We start from the raw sequence: 21,551 nt of genomic DNA on the forward strand, positions 1-21,551 counted from the left end.
GCCCTGACGGCCCCCAGCCCGAAAGGCCCAGGGGCGGGGAGCAGAGGCCCAGCTCAGAAATGCGGCTGGGGGACGTGTGCAAGGCGCCCTGGGACTTCATTCTCAGGCTGCGGGCATCCAGGGTGGGACGAGGCCCGGTTAGATGTGGGCACCCTGTCACTGGGGGCAGCGTGGGCATGGGGGAGCACCAGGTCCCTGCTGCACCAGGGGGCCCTGGTGTGCAGGGGAGGGGGGGTGGGGGCTGGCGCTGAGCCTCTGGGTGGCGCTGCCGGGGCCCCAGGTGGGTGGGAGGCAGGTGGATGCAGGAAGCCGCTGCCCTCCCCCTGGGCAGTGGCTTCCTGTCCTGACCTAGCCCCACGCTCTGACAGAGAAGGAAGTGTTCTCAGGCTGCGGGTGGAGGGAGGGGAGGAGGGGGGCAGGAGAGGGGGATGGATCCCCACCCTCTCCTGCCTGGCGCTCAGGTTAGAGCCTTCTCTGTGTAGCGCAGACTCAATACCACTTGCTTTGCCCCTCCCATTCACCAATTGGGAAACTGAGGTTAGGAGGAGCCCAGAGAAGTGCAAGGCAGGAGGCTTCTTGCAGCAGGGGCGGGCCTGCCCTCCGCTGGCCTCCCTGGGAATGGGCCTCTCCACCAGGCTCAGCCCCCGCCAGGCGCTGCCCCAAGCCTGTGGGTGCACTGGCCCCAGAGACCCCATACAGAGGCCACAGTCACCTGCACCCACAAGGAGAGAAAGCAGCCCCTCACAGAGGGCGCAGCCTCAGCCTCCCCAGACACCAGCCTGCCTCGCCTGCACAGAGCGGTTCTCTGGGTCCCTTCTCCCCCTGGCTGAGCCCAGGGAGCTGCAGCCCCCACGGAGCACAGCCAGGGCCGCCCTGCCACGTGGTCACCGAGCGGCTCACTCACAAGGAGCGCGGGGAACTCTTACAGGGGAAGGACAGCCGCCCTGCTGCCCTTCTCGCCCCCCAAGGTGCAGGTGGGGCTGCCCCCAGTCTGGCAGGAAAGCCAGCTTTTTGAGCCTTTAGAGACATGCCCGCCCTGCACAGATAGGACCCGCATCCGAGGCTGCGCGCCCCCTCCCCAGGTATGGGTGACTGTCCCCCTCCAGCCCCCGAGCGCCCCACGCGCTGGGATCTGGCTCTCAGGTTCAGATGAAATTCCTGCCATCGTCAGGCAGCCAGAGGTGGGGACCTGGTGGGGGGCGAGCAGCCCCCAGCATCCCCCGGGGGCCACGGGCCAGGGCCAGGGTCGACCTCGGAGCGCCTCTAAGGGAGGACTGTTCCAGGGGGCCGGGGCGCTGCGCCTCGGCTCGGCGCCCCTGGGAGAAGAGCGCCCTGGGACTGAGTCGGGGTCTCGGCGCACGTCTGGCCCTTGTACGCACCACCTCAACGCCTAGCGGGAGGCGGGCAGCCAGAAAGCCTCTCGCGGCGGGTCAGAGCTCCGGGAACCGCCCAAACGCCGGCGGGCAGGCAACCCGGGTCGGGCGGCGTGCGGAGGGCACCCGCAGGCCCCTTTAAGCGGGGGCGGTGCGGGCGGGGGGCGGCGCGAGCCGCGGCCGCCGGGGCGGAGCCAGCGCCGAGCCGGTCCCGGAGGCTCGAGACCCCGCCCCGCGCGGGCGATGCCGAGCGGCGCGGCGGGCGGCTGGGCGCGCAGAGGAGCGGGCGGCGGGGCGCGGCGGGCGGCGGGCGGCGGGGCGCGCAGAGGAGCAGGCGGCGGGGCGCGCAGAGGAGCGGGCCGCGGCGCGGAGGCGGCGGAGCGCGGCCCCGCCATGGGCTTCCTGCACCAGCTGCAGCTGCTGCTCTGGAAGAACGTGACGCTGAAGCGCCGGAGCCCGGTGAGCGACCCCCCGCGCCGCGGGCCGGCGGGAGCCGGAGGCTGCGCGCACCGGGGCCGGCGGCGCGCTCCCCGCGCGCACGTGCGGCGGCCCGGCCGGGCGCGCGCGGACCCCAGGCGGGCGGGGCGGCGGGTGGTCGCCCCTTCCACGCCTGCCCTCGCCCCGGCCTCCGGAGAGGGGGCTCGGCTGTACCCGGCCCGCCGCCCGCGTCCGCTGACATTCGTGGAGCTCGGCTGAGTCACGGGGCGGGCGCCCTCCGCAGCGCGCTCTCCCGGGCCAGCCTCAGGGCTGGAAGGTGGCCCGGGCCCCTGGGGGAGCGGGAGGCCCTGCTTCCCCCGGCAGAGGACCGGCTGGAGGTCTGGGTCCGGCTCAGAGGCGCTGCGGTCTCTGGGCCCAGCCCTGGCGCCCCTGCAGGGACCCTATCCCTCCTCCGGGCGCAGCCCTCTGTCCTTGGACAGGCGCCTCTCCTCGCGCACATCCACCGGCCCTCGCTCACGGGCTCGCGCCGCGTCCTCGCTGTGCCTGCCTCGGCCACCCAGGCCCTGCTGCACCCTTTTGTCCTTTGGGGCCCTCCTCCCTGAAGCGCTCCACTCTCTGCTCCCCCAACCCGGCCTCCCCCCACCCCTCCGCCCCGGGACTGGGTCCTGTGACTACCGTGCTCCCCAGCTCTCTGCCCTGTGCTTGAGGGTGCAGGGCACAGCAGCTGTCAGGGGCTGAAGCGCCAGTGAGGAGAGGGGCTGGGGCGGTATGGGTGTCATCACTGCCACTGCTCCAGCCTTGGGAAGGGAAGGGGCATCTGCTGGCCTGCCCAGCTGGCACCAGCCACATCGCAGCGAGGCCTGGGCAGCTCGGGTTCTTGACAGGACACGGGATTTTCCAGGATGGGGCTCAGGGCAGGTTGGGGTCTGGAGATGGAACCTGAGGTGGAGGCATCCTCTCGCCCCTCTGGAGTTTGGGGGCTCCTGTCCCACCTGGCCCCAGGGCCCCTTGAGCCGACCTGCTCCTGCCTGGGCCCCTCCCTGAGAGGGGTTTCAAAGTGCACCGTGGGAAACCCAGACCTGCAGATGGGCAGGGTAGCCGTCATCACCCTGGCCTGGCAGGATTCCCCTGGGCACCTGGCCCTGGCAGGGAGCCAGGCTTGTGTTCGCTCGCTGCCCGTGGCGCCCGGGGCTGGCTGGCGCTGGGCTCGTGGGTCAGACCTGCAGCCTCTGGTGCTGCCTCCTCCGCTGCAGGGTTTGGGTCACCGGGGCCAGCAGGGCGGGGCCCTGGGGAGGGATTGAGACTGGACGTGGGCATGCGTCAGTGTCAGCCCTCGAGTTCCTGGCAGGGAGGATGGGAGCTGGGAGCAGAGGCTCCCGTGAGGGCCCCAGCATCTCCTGGGGACCCCAAGGCTCAGGGAAGTGGGCACCTGGCAAGCAGGGGGCAGCTGCCCACTGACCTACACCCGGGAGTAGCCCCCGCATGTCAGGTTGGGCCTCCCCAGAGCCTTCCTTGCCCTGCCCCATGGTGCCCCCAGGCATGGCTGAGCTTGTGGAGGTCCTCGGCTGTGGCCACAGCACAGCAGGAATTCCTCCAGGGTGGCTGAGGCCTCGCTGGGCTCACGCCAGGGGCTGGGGCAGGCTAGGTGGCGGGCACACTCCTCCACTTTTCTGGGAGGGTCTTGGGCGTCACAGTCGGCTCCCTGGACTTGGCCAGCAGAGGGTCTGCCTGCGTGCTGCACGCCTCACCGAGGGTGCATATGTGCCCTGGGGGAAGCCTGGTCTGGGGGGTCGGAACCAAGGATCTCTGTGCCCGGCTTACTCCATCTTCCCAAGCTTTGCGCCTCGGTTTCTCCATCTGTCGGTGTGGACCTTGGTCTGGATACCGGTCTGTCCTGGGGCTTCTGGCTGCTCCTGGTGGGAGGACCAGGTCCCTGGAGTCGGGGGCAGCGCCTCGGTCCTCAGGCCTCACCTGTTCTCTTCTGGACTCAGCGGGAGGGGCCTGGAGGGGACACACGGCCGCTGGGTGGGGCACCCAGGTGGGGCTGACCCTGCACTGCCTGCCGTAACCAGATGCCCCTCTGGCCACCCGCCCGCCAAGCAGGCCTCCCTCCTCCCAGCAGCTCCTGTGCGGCCGTTGCTATAGCAATGAGGAGGCAGCGGGCCTGTTGCTGCAGTTACTCGCGGAGGTGCCCGGAGGCAGGGCGGGGGTGGGTGGGGCCGGCTCAGCGGCCGTGACCCCAGCCACTCGGTGTGCACACGGCAGGCACCTGTCCTGGTCCACATGCCTCCCGGGCTGGCCCCGGGCTGGCTGCTGGCTCAGGGCGGGGGTGGAGGCTGGCACGGGCTGGGGCGGGCGTGGGGCGCAGACACATGGCAGGGTGTTCCACACCACAGAGCCCTATTGTCAGCCCAGTAAACACAGCAGCATCTGGCCCCGCCCTGGGGGACCAGGGCTTGGGCCCTGGGCCAGAGAGAGCGCCGCTGGGTCAGCACTCTGAAGTCAGTTTGGGATGGGGGTGAGGCTGAAGGCACCTTGGTGCCTCTGCAGAAGCTTAGTAGGGGTAGGGGTCAGGACGTGCCCTCGGGTGGGCCAGGGGCCCCCAAAGAGCAGCCAGCCCAAGGTCCGCCTCCCCCTTCCATGGTGCCCTCCCTGAGCCAGGAGGGGTGCAGGCGGGAATGGAGGAAAGTCTGGACCCCGGGCACTTCTTTACCGCTCCAGGCAGGTCCCAGCAGGGCTCACCTCGGTGCTCAGCCTGCAGCCGAGTTGCGCTGGGAACCCTGATCAGAGGCCCCAGGCAGGCAGGGCCGCGCCCACCCGAGCCACCTGGGGGGTGGGGTGGGCCAGGGCAGGAGGCACCTGCGTCTCAGGGTCGAGGGGGGCTGTCAGACCCCTGACCAGGTCTTCCCGGAGGCTCAGGGCCCAGGGCTACAGCCAGGCCCTCCACCGACCCAGGCCTCATCTTCTTAGGCCTTTGCGGGGGCGGGGGGGTGGGGGTGGAGATTGATGGCACTACAGCTGCAGGGAGGAGGGCTGACTCCGGGGACGGTGGGAGTCACAGCCCAGAGCAGACACTGCTGGATCCTCTGAGACCTTGCCCAGGCAGCCCTGCAGGCAGGCAAGGAGCTGGGCGGTGCGTGGGTCAGCGTGGACCGCCCGCTGCCTGATTCGCCCCTGCCAGCCTCCAGCGAGGCGCACCTGGACTGGGTGTGGGGACCCGGCTCGCTTGAGCCAGAGAACGCTGACCCTCTTCCCTCAAAGAGGCTCCGGAAGGGAGGGGCTGCGATTTCCGTGGGCTCGGGAGGCCTGGGTGGACCTGTGGCCCATGGCGGGCCATGCAGGGTTTGGTGGGGCTGGGCTGGCCCTGGGAGGGGTGGGTGTCTGTGAGGGAGAGGAGGGTTTGGGTGTGTCCTGTCCAGCGCTGGGCAGGTGGCCTCACTCCGCCCGCCCTTTCCAGTGGGTCTTGGCCTTCGAGATCTTCATCCCGCTCGTCCTGTTTTTCATCCTGCTGGGGCTTCGGCAGAAGAAGCCCACCATCTCTGTGAAGGAAGGTGAGGGGCTCCTGGGGGCCCGGCCGGGAGGGGCGGGCAGGCGGCCCTCACGGCGTCTCGCACACTCGTCGGCGTGCACACAGCTGCTCCCGGCACAGGGGTGCCTGTCCCCCGGCGCGGTCCCATGCCCCGCGCCTGGCCGGGCTGGGGTGCCCGCGGCGCTGGGCCTCACTGTCTCCTCTGTTCTGTTCTGCCCCTCCTCCCCGCCCTGCATGGTCTCTGTCCTCCTCCCGGGCCTGCACGCAGTCTGTAAGTGCGCGGTCGCCCCCCCAGCTGGCCCGGACGTCCTCGGGAGCCCTGCGGGGCCTCCTGGTGAAGCTTGCGCCCTCCCCCGCCCCTCGCTTGCACTAACGGCGTCTCCTGGCCAGCTGGGTCCTGCAGGGCCCCTGCCTGCTGTCAGGAACAGCAGGCTTGGTGGGGTGGGGGTGGGGTGGTGGGAGGTCAAGGCTGGAGCCCCTGGACCTCAGTGGCTCCCCAGTCAGGCTCCCCGGTGTCATCCAGGGTGGGGTCGCCTGGCCCTGCTGTGCAGGGCTGCAGCACCTGGCCGCTGTCCACTCAGACCTAGTGGGCTCCTGCGTTCACTCTACTAACCAGCTGGCCAGAGAGGTCAGAGGTCACTGCCCAGTAGGGGCCCCCTGTGCTCCTGATCCCTGGGGGCAGTGCTGCCTCCTGTTCTTAGGGAAGCAGTCAGCGCGCTGGCCTTGGCTGGTGGAGGGAAGAGGGGCGCTCTGGCAGTTGTGGGGAAGGGATGGTGAGATGCCCTTTGACCTCTGACCTGCCGGGGTCATCTGCACTAGAACACTCAGCCGTCTGTTTCCCGTCTGCTGCCTGCAGCTGCTTTTCTTCCTGACTCTCTCTAAATCTCTCTTCTCGGCCTCTGTCTCTTCCCCTCCCCACCGACCGCGCCCCTCCCCGGCCCTGGGCCCTCTCGCCTGCCCCTCAGCTTTCTACACGGCGGCGCCCCTCACCTCCGCCGGCATCCTGCCGGTCATGCAGTCGCTGTGCCCCGACGGCCAGCGGGACGAGTTCGGCTTCCTTCAGTATGCCAACTCCACGTGAGTGCCCCGCCCCCGGCGGCCCCGCCCCCGGGCCTGGGCCCCGCCCCGCCCGGCTGCCCCGCCCCCGGCTGCCCCGCCCCGGGCCTGGCGGCCTGCTGGTGACGGCCAGTGGTGCTTCAGGGTCACACAGCTGCTGGAGCGCCTCAACCGCGTGGTGGAGGAGGGCAACCTGTTTGACCCGGCGAGGCCCAGCCTGGGCTCGGAGCTGGAGGCGCTGCGCCAGCACCTGGAGGCCCTCAGCGCCAGCCCGGACCCCTGGGACAGCCGCGCAGCCCGACCTGCAGGTGTGCCCGGGGGGCGGAGCGGTGCCCGAGCCCGCGGTCAGCGGTCAGCGGGGTTTGAAGCCGGGCTCGGGCGCTTCCTGCCGCGGGCTCCACGCCCACACCCCTGCCCGGCGCTCGCCAGGAGCCTGCTGCCCGTCACTGTGGCCAGCCACAGTGGGAGCTGCTGGGAGCTCAGCTCCGAGGCCCTTTGGGGCTCTCTGGCCGGCCTTCAGCCCTGTCTTTCTGCCTGTCCAGTGTCCTCCTTCTCTCTGGACTCGGTGGCCAGGGACCCTCGGGAGCTGTGGCGCTTCCTGACACAGAACCTGTCACTGCCCGATAGCGCGGCCCGGGCTCTGCTGGCTGCCCAGGTGGACCTGCCCGAGGTGAGGGCCGGGAGCCTCAGTGGGGCGCCTGTGTCTGCTCCTGGGAGCCCCCTGCCCTGGTCCTCCGCTGGCTCCCATGGGGGTGCAGGGCTGGAGCCCCAGCAGCTGATCCATGACCCCGTCACGCTCAGGTCTATCGCCTGCTTTTTGGCCCTTCGCCTGGCTTGGACGGGGGTTCAGGGCCGCCCAGGAATCAGCAGCCCCTGTTCCAGATGGAGGTGAGGGGCACACGCTGCCTGCTTCTGGGTGGGTGAAGAGAGGGCTCCCATTGAGGGTGAGGGGGTCCCCAGGAGTTGGTGGTTGTCCCAGGGAGGCAGGGTGGGAATGCGTCCCTCTCCCTCCCTCTGCCCCCACTTGCTGTTGCAGGACCTGGGTGATCTCGGACCCGGCCCGCTGGGTGGGGCAGGGTAAGGCCCTGGGCCCTGTGGGCCAGGCCTTTGGTATCCTCTTGGCTGAGGCTCCTTTCAGCCATTCCTCTGCACCCTGTCCCCAGGAGCTGCTGCTGGCTCCTGCCCTCCTGGAGCAGCTCACGTGCATGCCAGGCTCCAGGGAGCTGGGCCGGGTCCTCACTGTACCCCGGGGTCAGCAGACAGCGCTGCAGGGATACCGGGATGCGGTCTGCAGAGGGCAGGCTGCGGCACGTGCTCACCGTTTCTCGGGGCTGGCTGCTGAGCTCCGGAACCAACTGGATGCAGCCAAGATTGCCCAGCAGGTGAGGCCTGCCTGCCAGGCGGCCTGCAGATCTGGCACCTGGGCGGGGGGGTGGGGGTGTGCCAGGACTCCTCGGCGTCGCCGGGAGCGCCTGGGCCCGGGGCTCTGCTTGGCTGTCCTTGGGTCCCCTGCCTGGGCCTTCGATCCAGTCTGTCTCCCCGCCCCTGGTCGGCGCTCCTTGACCCCCAGGCTGCTCCCCTGCTTGCCTCCTGTGTCTCCTGCGGGTGTCCTCCCCGTTCCACGCTGACCTCAGCCTCCCGTGCAGAGCAGCCCCCAGACCCTGGGCCTGCGTCTGCCTACTCACCCCGTTTCCCCTCAGCTGGGCCTGGACGCCCCTAGTGGCTCTGCTGCCCCACAGCAGCTACCACCCCCACCGCGGCTGCAGGCGCTCCTGGAGGACCTGCTGGACGCCCAGAAGGTCCTGCGGGACGTGGATGTCCTCTCAGCCCTTGCCCTGCTGCTGCCTCAGGGCGCCTGCGCAGGCCGGGCTCCTGGGCCCGCAGCCAGCGGCCCTGGTGGGGTGGCCAACAGCACCGGGGCTGGGGCGGGCCCCAGCTCCAACAGCACGGCTGAGGAGGGGGCCCCGTCCGCTGCAGCCCCGGCCCCCTCGGACGCGCTGCAGGGCCAGTGCTCCGCTTTCGTGCAGCTCTGGGCCGGCCTGCAGCCCATCCTGTGTGGCAACAACCGGTAGGTGGGTGGCAGGGGCAGGGTGAGGAGGCTGGGGGTTGCTGGGCCTGCCCCCAGGTCTGGCTCTGATGCCCCCTCCCTGGTCCCGGTCCATGGACCCCTACTCCATGCCAATCGTTTGATGCCTGCACCCGCTTGGAAGCCCCACGCCCACCCCTCCCTGCCGATGCCCCGTCCCACGTCGAGTCTCACCTGCTTGCCCCAGCACCATCGAGCCCGAGGCGCTGCGAAGGGGCAACATGAGCTCCCTGGGCTTCACGAGCAAGGAGCAGCGGAACCTGGGCCTCCTCGTGCACCTCATGACCAGCAACCCCAAGATCCTGTACGCGCCCGCGGGCTCTGAGGCAGACCGTGTCATCCTCAAGGTGTGTGCTTCAGGCTGCCCGTGTCCTCTGGGGCAGGAACTGAGGGAGCTGGGCAGAGGGTTCTGCAGGCTGGGGACGCCAGTGGTGGTGGGGGGGGGTGGCGGTTGGTAGAATTGGCACAAGAGGGGTGCAGCCCTGGCTCTTGAGAACTCCGGGGCTTGGCTCTCTGGGTGAGGGGACCTGGGAGCAAGTCCTAGGTGCAGGGGCACTTTGAAGGCTGCCTTGAGGATGCCCTGCCTGGCTGGTGTGGCAAAGCGTCCTGGCTGGCTGAGCACAGCCAGGGCTGGGCAGCACTGGTGAGGACAGAGGGGGGGCTGCAGGCAGAAACCCTCCAGAGCATTGCCCGGGTGAGATTTGGGCAGGGCAGCTACGTGGTTTGGGACCAGCTGAGAGCACGTGTCCGTGGCCCTCCCAGGTTGCAGTCTGGAAGAAGTAGAAACCGGGGCTGGAGATGGCCCAGGAAGGGGAGGGGCTGTGGAGGGGGTCCCTAGGATGAGCATGGGGGGAGATGAGGGCCAAGTGTCAGGGCCACTTGGGACATATGTGGAGGGGTCCCACAAAGGGGCAGGGAGTGGGGAGGCTGTGCTTTCCTGGGAGCCGGGCAGAGGGGGTCTCAGGGGAGGCGCTGAGCAGAGGCCTGGGAGGGAAGGCCTTGGAGCTTCCAGGGGCCATCTGGCCAGACCTAGATTGGTGGTTGGTGGGGCTGGCCAGTGGGTGGCCTCCAGCCAGGGAGCGAGGTAAGGAGAACCCCCCTTGCTGGCTGGGGTCCTTCCATGAGCGCCATGCTCTGCCCTCACGCTCTGCAGGCCAATGAGACCTTCGCCCTTGTTGGCAACGTGACTCACTACGCCCAGGTGTGGCTCAACATCTCAGCGGAGATCCGCAGCTACCTGGAGCAGGGAAGGCTGCAGCAACACCTGCGCTGGCTGCAGCAGGTGCTGGGGGGCGGGGCTGGGCTGGGTGTGGCAGGGGCCCACCTTGGCTAGCCCAGGCCGCCCTCTGAACCGGTCTCCCCCTCCCCCAGTACGTGGCCGAGCTGCGGCAGCACCCGGAGGCCCTGAGCCTGTCGCCCGAGGAGCTGCCACCTGCCCTGCGCCAGGACAACTTCTCACTGCCCAACGGCTCGGTCCTCTTGCAGCAGCTGGACACCATCGACAATGCGGCCTGCGGCTGGATCCAGTTCATGTCCAAGGTGGGTGGGTAGGCTCCACGCGGCCCTGCGGGTGCCCCGGCCACCTCTCAGGACACTCCTCTCCTAGGTGAGTGTGGACATCTTCAAGGGTTTTCCAGATGAGGAGAGCATTGTCAACTACACCCTTAACCAGGCCTACCAGGATAATGTCACCGTATTCGCTAGTGAGCCAGCCCCCTGGGCAGGTCCCCAGCGCGGGTCCCCCGCCTCTCCCCTGCCCTAGACCCACCCCTTTATGGTCGGTCACCGGCCCCGCCCCCAGCCCTCGGCTCCGCCCCCCTCTCCCTTCCTCGGCCCCGCCCCTCATCTCCCCTTCCTCTGCCCCGCCCCTCCTCCTGTCCCAGGTGTGATCTTCCAGACCCGCAAGGACGGTTCCTTGCCGCCCCACGTGCACTACAAGATCCGCCAGAATTCAAGCTTCACGGAGAAAACCAACGAGATCCGCCGGGCCTACTGGCGGCCGGGGCCCAACACCGGCGGCCGCTTCTACTTTCTATATGGCTTCGTTTGGATCCAGGGTGAGGGCCGACCTTGGGGCTGCGGGGGGGGGGGGGGGGGGGTGCGGGGGGGGGGTGCGGGGGGCGGGGCGCGGCCTCCGCTGACCGCCATCCTGTTGCTCCTCCCACCCGCAGACATGATGGAGCGCGCCATCATCGACACCTTCGTGGGCCACGACGTGGTGGAGCCCGGCAACTACGTGCAGATGTTTCCCTACCCCTGCTACACGCGGGACGAGTGAGTGCAGATGGAGCGCTGGGCGAGCGCTGGGCCCCCGGTCCGCCGGCCTCCGCCTCACGCCCCTCCCTCCCCCCAGCTTTCTGTTTGTCATCGAGCACATGATGCCTCTCTGCATGGTGATCTCCTGGGTCTACTCTGTGGCCATGACCATTCAGCACATCGTGGCCGAGAAGGAGCACCGGCTGAAGGAGGTGGGAGGAGGGGGAAGAGGGGAGGGAGGAGGGGGAAGAGGGGAGGGAGGAGGGGCAGAGGGGAGGGGTGGAGGCGGAGGAGGGGGCGATGGAGACAGGTGAGAGGTGGAGAGGAGTGCCCTGCCGCCCCACAGGTGATGAAGACCATGGGCCTGAACAATGCGGTGCACTGGGTGGCCTGGTTCATCACGGGCTGCGTGCAGCTCTCCATCTCGGTGACAGCGCTGACCGCCATACTCAAGTATGGCCAGGTCCTTGCCCACAGCCATGTGCTCATCATCTGGCTCTTCCTGGCCGTCTACGCGGTGGCCACCATCATGTTCTGGTGAGTGCTGTGTGGCAGCAGCGGGCTGGAGGGCGGGCTTGCCTCGAGTAAGGACCCAGGACTCGGGTGTGGTTGACGGCCCGTGGCTCTGCCTGCCCCCAGCTTCTTGGTGTCCGTGCTGTACTCCAAGGCCAAGCTGGCCTCGGCCTGCGGCGGCATCATCTACTTCCTGAGCTACGTGCCCTACATGTACGTGGCTATCCGTGAGGAGGTGGCCCACGACAAGATCACCGCCTTCGAGAAGTGCATCGCGGTGAGGGCCGTGCGGGTGGCCCAGGCCTGGGGGTGTCGGCCTCCCTCCCCGCACTGACACTGGTGTCCCCTCAGTCCCTGATGTCCACGACAGCCTTCGGTCTGGGCTCCAAGTACTTCGCCCTGTACGAGGTGGCGGGCGTGGGCATTCAGTGGCACACGTTCAGCCAGTCCCCCGTGGAAGGGGATGACTTCAACCTGCTCTTGGCTGTCACCATGCTGATGGTAGACGCGGTCGTCTATGGGGTGCTCACGTGGTACATTGAGGCTGTGCACCCAGGTACCGAGCCCTTCGGAGGGGAGGAGAACAGGAGAAGGGGGCTGTCTCTGGGGGGACCCATGGCCTGGGGGGGTCGGTGACCCCAGGCCCTGGGTCAGCCTCCCCTCTCCCCATAGGCATGTACGGGCTGCCCCGGCCCTGGTACTTCCCACTGCAGAAATCCTACTGGCTGGGCAGCGGGCGGACGGAGGCATGGGAGTGGAACTGGCCGTGGGCTCGCGCCCCCCGCCTCAGCGTCATGGAGGAGGATCAAGCCTGCGCCATGGAGAGCCGGCGCTCGGGTGAGTGGACACCAGGGTGGGGACTGGGGCAGTTGCTGACTTTGAGGGGCTGAGGACATCCTTGGTGCTGACTTTGGCCCCGATGCAGAGGAGACACGGGGCATGGAGGAGGAACCCACCCACCTGCCGCTGGTGGTCTGCGTGGACAAGCTCACCAAAGTCTATAAGAACGACAAGAAGCTGGCTTTGAACAAGCTGAGCCTCAACCTCTATGAGAACCAGGTCGTGTCCTTCCTGGGCCACAACGGGGCTGGCAAGACCACCACCATGTGCGTGTCGGGGGTGGGTGGCAGGGAGAGCTCCCTTCAGGAGGTGGGGCCGTGACCTTACCTGTCTACCAGGTCTATCCTCACCGGCCTGTTCCCACCTACGTCGGGCTCGGCCACCATCTACGGGCACGACATCCGCACAGAGATGGACGAGATCCGCAAGAACCTGGGCATGTGTCCCCAGCACAATGTGCTCTTCGACCGGCTCACGGTGGAGGAGCACCTCTGGTTCTACTCGAGGCTCAAGAGCATGGCCCAGGAGGAGATCCGCAAGGAGATGGACAAGTGGGTGGGGCCTGGGCGGGACCCGAGGCTGCAGGCAGCAGCACCCCACCCCCGCGGCTCACCTCCCATCTGCCCTCAGGATGATCGAGGACCTGGAGCTCTCCAACAAACGGCACTCACTGGTGCAGACGCTGTCCGGCGGCATGAAGCGCAAGCTCTCGGTGGCCATCGCCTTCGTGGGCGGCTCCCGGGCCATCATTCTAGACGAGCCCACGGCTGGCGTGGACCCCTATGCGCGCCGCGCCATCTGGGACCTGATCCTGAAGTACAAGCCGGGTGAGCGGCCACTGAGGGTGGGGAGAGCAGCCCCCTGCCCGGCCCCACCTGGCCGCCCCTCTGATCCCCGTCTCCCCCAGGCCGCACGATCCTCCTGTCCACCCACCACATGGACGAGGCTGACCTGCTTGGGGACCGCATTGCCATCATCTCCCACGGGAAGCTCAAGTGCTGCGGCTCGCCTCTCTTCCTCAAGGGCGCCTACGGGGACGGCTACCGCCTCACGTTGGTCAAGCGGCCTGCCGAGCCAGGGGGCCCCCAAGGTCTGTGCGGAAGCCACCTGCCCCAGACTCCTCCTCAAGACCAGTGAGGTTGAGGGGCTGGGCTCTCATCGTTGCCCAGTGGGCCCAGGATGCTAACTGGGCCTGGCCCACCCTCTCCCCCAGCCCCTGAATGAAGCCCTCCCTACCCTCCCAGAGCCAGGGCTGACAGCCAGCCCCCCAGGTCCGGCCCAGCTGAGCAGCTGTTCCGAGTCCCAGGTTTCCCAGTTCATCCGCAAACATGTGGCCTCCTGCCTGCTGGTCTCCGACACCAGCACCGAGCTCTCCTACATCCTGCCCAGCGAGGCAGCCAAGAAGGGGGCCTTTGAGCGCCTCTTTCAGGTGTGTGAGTCTGGGCTGGGCTGATGGAGGAGGTGGGGTTGAGGTCTGTAAGAAGTAGGGGAGGCGGAGGAGGTGTGTTCAGCAGAAAAGGCGGGCCTGGGCTCAGGGGTGGGGCCAGCAGGGGGCGGGACTGGTGGAGGAAGCAGGACTGGGCTCGGGGGCAGGGCCGCTGGATGGGCGGAGCCACTGGAGGGGGCGGGGGTGGGGCGGGGCCAGTAGAGGAGGAAGGTCTGGTAGAGGAGGCAGGACTGGGCTCTGGGGCGGGGCCAGTGAAGGGGGCGGGCCTGGTGGAGGATGCAGGACTGGGCTTGGGGGCGGGGCCAGCGGAGGGGGCGGGCCTGGTGGAGGAGGCAGGACTGGGCTTGGGGGCGGGGCCAGTGAAGGGGGCGGGCCTGGTGGAGGAGGCAGGACTGGGCTTGGGGGCGGGGCCAGTAGAGGAGGAAGGTCTGGTGGAGGCGGCAGGACTGGGCTCTGGGGCGGGGCCAGTGAAGGGGGCGGGCCTGGTGGAAGATGCAGGACTGGGCTTGGGGGCGGGGCCAGTGAAGGCGGCGGGCCTGGTGGAAGATGCAGGACTGGGCTTGGGGGCGGGGCCAGCGGAGGGGGCGGGTCTGGTGGAGGAGGCAGGACTGGGCTCTGGGACTGGGGCAGAACTGGGGCGGGGCCAGTAGAGGAGGCGGGGCTGTTCAAGAGGTGGGCACCGCCTGCCCTGCAGCCACCCCCTGTGAGGTGGGCCTCACGCAGCTCTTCCACAGCACCTGGAGCACAGTCTGGACGCACTGCACCTGAGCAGCTTTGGGCTGATGGACACGACACTGGAGGAAGTGTTCCTTAAGGTGTCGGAGGAGGACCAGTCGCTGGAGAACAGTGAGGCAGGTGAGACTCCACAGGTGCTGATCAGCTCTGCCCCCATCCCCTGGTTCTGCCAGCTCTGAGCGTGAGCCTAGGGTTGTCACTCTTACCCTGTCTCTGGGGGCCAAGGGTTTTAGGTGGGAACAGGGAGCCAGGAGGCCCCAGGGTCAGGCTGGGGCTGGTGCCTGAGGTGGGTGGGTGAGTGTGGAGGCCTGCAGGTGAAGGCTGCCCTGAGCCCCCACGCGTCTCCCCTGGCCCCTCTGCAGATGTGAAAGAGTCCAGGAAAGATGTGTTACCAGGGGCTGCGGACCCAGTATCCGGGGAAGGTCCTGCCAGCAACCTGGCACGGTGCGCGGAGCTGGCCCAGTCACAGGCGTCGCTGCAGTCTGCATCCTCGGTGGGCTCTGCCCGTGGTGACGAGGGGGCCGGATACACCGATGTCTACAGCGACTACCGCCCTCTCTGTGACAACTTGCAGGACCCTGACAATGTCAGCTTGCAAGGTGGGGGCTGTGGGATACAGCTAGGAGGGTCCCTGGAGGGTGGAGCGGGGCCCATGCTCAGCTCCTGCCTCCTGTGCAGAGGCAGAGGCGGAGACCCTCACGCGGGTCGGCCAGGGCAGCCGCAAGCTGGAGGGCTGGTGGCTGAAGGTGCGCCAGTTCCACGGGCTCCTGGTGAAGCGCTTCCACTGTGCCCGGCGCAACTCCAAGGCACTGTCCTCTCAGATCCTGCTCCCCGCCTTCTTCGTCTGCGTGGCTATGACTGTGGCGCTCTCTGTCCCAGAGATCGGTAAGGCTGCCTGGCCAGGCACCCGGACATCCACCTGCTTGGGAGCCATGTGGTGGGTGCCCTGGGCATGGTAGCTGAGGCTGGTGGGCACACTCTGGGGTTCCTTTGGGGTGCAGACTCCAAGCTTTGGACCCCTGTGGGTACTAGGAAGAGGGGACCTGGGCCGTGAGGGGCTGGCAGGCTGTAGGAACTTGCTCAGGCTTCTCTGTGTTTCCCACCAGGCGACCTGCCCCCGCTGGTCCTGTCCCCCTCCCAGTACCACAACTACACGCAGCCCCGTGGCAACTTCATCCCCTATGCCAACGAGGAACGCCGGGAATACCGGTGAGCCGGCAGCGGGGCCGCCGTTGGGGGCGGGGGCTAGTGCAAGGGCTGGGGGGGCTGACCTGACCCCCACCTGGACTTGCTCTTTGCTTTCCCAGCTTGCGACTGTCCCCCGATGCCGGGCCCCAGCAGCTGGTGGGCACCTTCAGGCTGCCATCGGGTGTGGGAGCCACCTGTGTGCTCAAGTCTCCGGCCAACGGCTCGCTGGGGCCCACGCTGAACCTGAGCAGTGGTGAGTCGCGCCTGCTGGCCGCACGGTTCTTCGACAGCATGTGCTTGGAGTCCTTCACCCAGGGGCTGCCGCTGTCCAACTTCGTGCCGCCCCCACCCTCGCCCGCCCCGTCCGACTCCCCTGTGACCCTGGACGAGGACCTGCTGCCCACCTCCGGGTCAGGTATGGCTAGTGGGGCCTCCTGGGGCTCGGGAAAGTGGGGGCCAGGCTGACTGTGCGCTCTGCCTGCAGAGAACTGGACCTCGGCGCCCTCCCTTCCACACCTGGTGCGGGAGCCCGTCCGCTGTACCTGTTCTGGGCAGGGCACTGGCTTCTCCTGCCCGGGCGGTGTGGGTGGGCACCCACCCCAGATGCGGGTGGTCACGGGTGACATTCTGACTGACATCACGGGCCACAACGTCTCCGAGTACCTGCTCTTCACCTCTGACCGCTTCCGGCTGCACCGGTGAGCAGAGGGGAGGGGTGCGCCGGCCATGGATGGGGAGCGGACCCCCATTGCCCGCCCGGCCTCACGGGTGGTCGGCTTGCCACCCAGGTACGGGGCCATCACCTTTGGCAACGTCCAGAAGTCCATCCCAGCCTCGTTTGGGGCCCGGGCCCCGGCTATGGTGCGGAGGATTGCAGTACGCAGGGCTGCCCAGGTGAGCCCCGCTCAGCCCTGGGCCCGGCCGCGTCCCGCCCTCGCCCAAGGTCTGCAGGGACGACAGGCTCTGGGGGTCTCTCTGTGTTCCCCCGCAGGTGTTCTACAACAACAAGGGCTACCACAGCATGCCCACCTACCTCAACAGCCTCAACAACGCCATCCTGCGTGCCAACCTGCCCAAGAGCAAGGGCAACCCTGCGGCCTATGGTGGGTGAGCGGGGCAGGGCAGGGTGGGCCTGCAGGGGCAGAGCAGGTCCTGAGGCTGCCCCTGTGCTGCAGGCATCACCGTCACCAATCACCCGATGAACAAGACGAGTGCCAGCCTCTCTCTGGATTACCTGTAGGTGCTGGCGGGGGTGGGGGCGGGGCGCCGCCGTGGGACCGCGTGCCGGGCAGGGCTGAGGGCCTCCTCGCCCCCAGGCTGCAGGGCACCGACGTAGTCATCGCCATCTTCATCATCGTGGCCATGTCTTTCGTGCCGGCCAGCTTCGTGGTCTTTCTGGTGGCCGAGAAGTCCACCAAGGCCAAGCACCTGCAGTTCGTCAGCGGCTGCAACCCCGTCATCTACTGGCTGGCCAACTACGTGTGGGACATGGTGTGCCCCCAGACCCCCGGCCCTCCCCCGTGCCCCCGCCCCTCGCTGGGCCCCCGGTCCTGCCCTCGGGACCCTTGCCCCTGTCCCCAGGCCGCTCCACCTCTGGCCCCTCACCTGCCCCTCCTGCTCCGATAGCTCAACTACCTGGTCCCGGCCACCTGCTGCGTCCTCATCCTGTTCGTGTTCGACCTGCCGGCCTACACTTCACCCACCAACTTCCCGGCCGTGCTCTCCCTGTTCCTGCTCTACGGGTAAGGTGGCGATGGTGGGGGTGCGGGGCGGGGCGGGGTGCAGGGGGCGGCGGCTCAGTGACGCCGCCTGGCTGCCGCCCGCAGGTGGTCCATCACACCCATCATGTACCCGGCCTCCTTCTGGTTCGAGGTCCCCAGCTCGGCCTATGTGTTTCTCATTGTCATCAACCTCTTCATCGGCATCACTGCCACTGTGGCCACCTTCCTGCTGCAGCTCTTTGAGCATGACAAGGTGGGCCGGGGTGGCGGGGTGGGGGATGGCAGGACAGGGCTGAGGCTGGACACCTGAGGTGCCGTGACACCTCCTCCCCCCCCCCCCCCGGCCCCTCCAGGACCTGAAGGTTGTCAACAGTTACCTGAAGAGCTGCTTCCTCATCTTCCCCAACTACAACCTGGGCCACGGGCTGATGGAGATGGCCTACAACGAGTACCTCAACGAGTACTACGCCAAGATCGGTGAGGCTGCGGGGCTGATGGTGCGGCCCCTGGGTCGGGGGGCCTAGGCGGGCTCCAGGCCTCGGGGTGAGCCGGTGCTCCCGAGGCCCCGGCCCTGAGCCAGCTGCCCCACAGGCCAGGTTGACAAGATGAAGTCTCCCTTTGAGTGGGACATCGTCACCAGGGGCCTGGTGGCCATGACCGTCGAGGGCTTTGTGGGCTTCCTCCTGACCATCATGTGTCAGTACAACTTTCTGCGGCAGCCGCAGTGAGTGCCACGGCCCTGCGGGGGGGGGCGGGGCTGGGCGCTGCCCTCTGGCGTGGCCCCGGCGCTCGGGCACCAGGCGGGGTCAGCCACGCGCTAACCCCACCCCGCCCCCCAGGCGCATGCCCGTGTCCACGAAGCCCGTGGAGGACGACGTGGACGTGGCCAGCGAGCGGCAGCGGGTGCTCAGGGGAGATGCAGACAACGACATGGTCAAAATCGAGAACCTGACCAAGGTAGGCCCTGGGCGGCTGGGGGCGGGGCCGGGCGGGCGTGGGGGCGGGGCCGGGGCGGGGCCCAGGGTAGGGGCCCAGGGTAGGCGGGGAGGGGGCCTGGCTGGGCAGGCGGGGGCGTTTGGGGGCGGGGCCTGGGTAGGCTGGGGGCGGGGCCTGGGGCAGGAGGGCGGGGGGCGGCGGGGGCCCAGTGGGAGCTCACAGGGTCTGCTAAGCGGCTGCCCTCTCACCTCGGGCAGGTGTACAAATCGCGGAAGATTGGTCGCATCCTGGCCGTGGACCGCCTGTGCCTGGGCGTGCGTCCTGGCGAGTGCTTCGGCCTCCTGGGCGTCAACGGCGCGGGGAAGACGAGCACCTTCAAGATGCTGACAGGGGACGAGAGCACGACGGGGGGCGAGGCCTTCGTCAACGGGCACAGGTGCGGGCAGGTGGGCGGGCGCCTGGGCGGGCAGGCCGGCGGCGGCGGCGGCGGCGGCAGCGGCGGCCCCGGTGCTGATGGCGCTGTGTCCCCAGCGTGCTCAAGGAGCTCCTCCAGGTGCAGCAGAGCCTGGGCTACTGCCCGCAATTCGACGCCCTGTTCGATGAGCTCACGGCCCGCGAGCACCTGCAGCTGTACACAAGGCTCCGGGGCATTCCCTGGAAGGACGAGGCGCGGGTGAGGGTCGCCCGGCGGGGGAGGCGGCCGGCGTGGTGGTGTGGAGGGGGGCCCCCTGATGTTCCCGTCACTCCCAGGTGGTGAAGTGGGCCCTGGAGAAGCTGGAGCTGACCAAATATGCCGACAAGCCTGCTGGCACCTACAGTGGAGGGAACAAACGGAAGCTGTCAACAGCCATAGCCCTCATCGGGTACCCAGCCTTCATCTTTCTGGTGAGCCCAGGGGTGGCACTGGGGGGAGGATAGGGGAGGGGGAGGATGGGGGGGGGATGGAGGATGAGGTGGGTTGGGGAGGATGGGGATGGGATGGGGAAGATGGGTGATGGGGGAGGATGGGGGATGGGGTGGGGGTGGGGATCAGGTACCCCAACCTTCATATTCCTGGTGACTGACCGTAAGGGGGGGATGAGGGTCAGTACCCCATCTTTGTGTTCTTGGTGAGCCTGGTGGGAAGCAGCTGCTGGGGCCAGCCGGGGTAGATGGGGTATAGCAGCTGAGCCTGGCACTACCCCCAGGACGAGCCTACCACAGGCATGGACCCCAAGGCTCGGCGCTTCCTCTGGAACCTCATCTTGGACCTCATCAAGACGGGGCGCTCGGTGGTGCTGACTTCACACAGGTCTGCCCCTGCCCCCACCTGCCCCACGCCCCCCCCACAAGCCCTTCCACTCTGTGCCAGCCTGTGGGTCTCGCCCGCAGCATGGAGGAGTGTGAGGCGCTGTGCACGCGCCTGGCCATCATGGTGAACGGACGTCTGCGCTGTCTGGGCAGCATCCAGCATCTGAAGAACCGGTAAGCCCCGGCAGCGGAGGGCCTGGGGGGGAGGGGCACGGGGGGCGAGGGAGGGGGCGGGGCCTGGGTGGGGAGGGGCACAAGGGGCGGGGTCCCACGGGGGCGGCCACGGTCACAGGGGGCGGGGTGTCCACGGGGACAGGCCGAGACTGGGCCCCTCTGCTGGCTGGGTGTGGCCACGAGCCTGTCCTGCAGGTTTGGGGATGGTTACATGATCACGGTGAGGACCAAGAGCAGCCAGAACGTGAAGGACGTGGTGCGGTTCTTCAACAGGAACTTCCCGGAGGCCATCCTCAAGGTGGGCAAGGCCTGGGAGGCGGGGGGAAGCGGGCACCGCCGGAGCAGCCTCTGACCTCTGCGCCCCCCAGGAGCGGCACCACACGAAGGTGCAGTACCAGCTCAAGTCCGCGCACATCTCGCTGGCGCAGGTGTTCAGCAAAATGGAGCAGGTGGTGGGCGTGCTGGGCGTCGAGGACTACTCGGTCAGCCAGACCACCCTGGACAACGTGAGTGCCCCGGGCCGGGGCCGCCCTCCCCCCGGGCCTGCCCCCCGCCCACGCCCCTGCCCCCGCCCATCAGGTGTTCGTGAACTTCGCCAAGAAGCAGAGCGACAACCTGGAGCAGCAGGAGACGGAGCCGCCCTCGGGCCTGCAGTCCCCGCTGGGCCGCCTGCTCAGCCTGTTCCGGCCGCGGCCTCCCCCCACTGAGCTGCGGGCGCTAGTGGCCGACGAGCCCGAGGACCTGGACACGGAGGATGAGGGCCTCATCAGCTTCGAGGAGGAGCGGGTGAGCCAGGGGCTCGGGTCAGGGCCGCGGGCTGGCCAGGGGGCCGGGCTCGGGAGGGGGGCGGGGCGGGGCCTTGGGCCCCACTGTTCTGAGCCGGCGCGAGGGCAGAAGGACTCACCTGATACTCGGGAGTAGTGTGGATCTTGGAGGCCGGGGCGCAGTCAGGGGAGACAGACCACGGCGACCTCCTAGCACCTTGGAAATGGAGGGCGTTTTGGAGCCAGGCAGAACCGAGGTGGGCGGAGCAGAGCCTGGGAACAGCAGCCACAGCCACCGGCCTGGCAGGGGCAGACCACCCGGGAGCCCTGCACGCACCGAGAGGGAGCTCGGGGCGGACAGAGGCAGGAGGGCCAGCGAGAGGGCCGGCCTGGGCCGGGGGCGGACTCACACAGCCCAGCCAGCCTGTTGCTGTCCACCAGGCCCAGCTCTCCTTCAACACGGACACTCTCTGCTGACCGCCGGAGCTGGGTCGAGGTTACGCAGTGGGAACAGAAGTCAGGTGGTGGCTGAGGTCCCACGTGTGCCCCCCCCCCTTCCCCATGCCCACCTGCCAGGCCCTGGAATGGGTGGTCCAGGACCAAGGGCTTCATCCTCCTCCAGCCCTGCCCCCTCGGCCGCCGCACCGCCCTCCCCTCGTTGTGCCAAAGGCTGGCCCAGCCCCGGGCTGCGTACACCCTCACCCTGCTCTGCCTTAAAGCCTTGCGGTCTGGCTGGCCCCTGGCCTCTGCCCTTGCCTAGCTCTGCCCACCACTCCCAGGGCCGAGGGGTGCCCCGGGCTGCCAGGACCGCCCGAACTCTCCTGGCGGGACCTGGCCTCCCCATGAGCTGAGCTCTTACACCCAGTTTGGATGGTGGCTGCTGCCGGCCTTGGGCTGAGGTGAGGGCTGGGTTCGGTCCCACCCAAGGCGCCTATTTATTTTGCTTTAGGATAAGGCTCCCTCACCCTGGCTTCCCGCAGGGAGGCTGCCAGGGGTGGCGGGCCGGGAAGCAGGAACGGAGACGCTGGCCCCACCGGCCAGGTGAGGGGCTGCCACCCTCCCCACCCCTCCTGCTGGCATTGGCCTCCCCCAGCTTGGCCCCCTGCCCTCCCCCCTGGGAGCCAGACCCGTACATAGCGCACAGATGTTTGTTTTAAATAAACAGAAAAGTCCACGCAAGCCCTTGTGTATGGGGTGGGGTGTGG

The 21,551-nt window shown here is 68.5% G+C and overlaps 1 protein-coding gene and 1 long non-coding RNA gene across 7 annotated transcripts; one reads left to right on the plus strand and one right to left on the minus strand.

The window, feature by feature from the left end:
- Positions 1–1,728: 1,728 nt before the first annotated feature.
- On the plus strand, positions 1,729–21,525 carry ABCA2 (ATP binding cassette subfamily A member 2). 6 transcript variants are annotated; one of them, XM_069579731.1, is made up of 48 exons: positions 1,729–1,832; positions 5,269–5,362; positions 6,306–6,417; positions 6,541–6,704; positions 6,939–7,066; positions 7,198–7,284; positions 7,560–7,778; positions 8,097–8,464; positions 8,670–8,829; positions 9,636–9,764; positions 9,854–10,021; positions 10,089–10,185; positions 10,366–10,539; positions 10,654–10,756; positions 10,836–10,950; positions 11,085–11,275; positions 11,378–11,528; positions 11,603–11,807; positions 11,924–12,088; positions 12,177–12,357; positions 12,430–12,642; positions 12,722–12,918; positions 12,999–13,181; positions 13,336–13,520; positions 14,273–14,393; positions 14,636–14,872; positions 14,952–15,158; positions 15,380–15,482; positions 15,581–15,876; positions 15,946–16,159; positions 16,250–16,355; positions 16,453–16,564; positions 16,637–16,697; positions 16,778–16,952; positions 17,088–17,203; positions 17,288–17,435; positions 17,536–17,659; positions 17,774–17,906; positions 18,022–18,139; positions 18,376–18,554; positions 18,650–18,791; positions 18,869–19,003; positions 19,306–19,409; positions 19,490–19,582; positions 19,778–19,880; positions 20,011–20,088; positions 20,162–20,368; positions 20,770–21,525. In XM_069579731.1, the coding sequence occupies exons 1-48, from the start codon at positions 1,767–1,769 to the stop codon at positions 20,821–20,823; spliced, it is 7,221 nt and encodes a 2,406-aa protein (XP_069435832.1). In that variant the 5' UTR covers positions 1,729–1,766; the 3' UTR covers positions 20,824–21,525. The 6 variants fall into 6 exon arrangements, with proteins under 6 accessions (XP_069435832.1, XP_069435833.1, XP_069435828.1 ...); XM_069579732.1 differs by having other exon boundaries at positions 20,788–21,525; XM_069579727.1 differs by having other exon boundaries at positions 1,730–1,832; positions 19,951–20,088.
- Positions 10,948–12,902, minus strand: LOC138435298 (uncharacterized). Its single transcript, XR_011255026.1, has 3 exons — positions 12,705–12,902; positions 12,419–12,523; positions 10,948–11,817 (listed from the first exon to the last, which is right to left on the minus strand). It is a non-coding gene; the product is annotated as an uncharacterized lncRNA (long non-coding RNA).
- Positions 21,526–21,551: the final 26 nt, after the last annotated feature.

This window comes from Ovis canadensis, chromosome 3 (assembly GCF_042477335.2).
Source record: "Ovis canadensis isolate MfBH-ARS-UI-01 breed Bighorn chromosome 3, ARS-UI_OviCan_v2, whole genome shotgun sequence".
Lineage (NCBI taxonomy): Eukaryota > Metazoa > Chordata > Mammalia > Artiodactyla > Bovidae > Ovis > Ovis canadensis.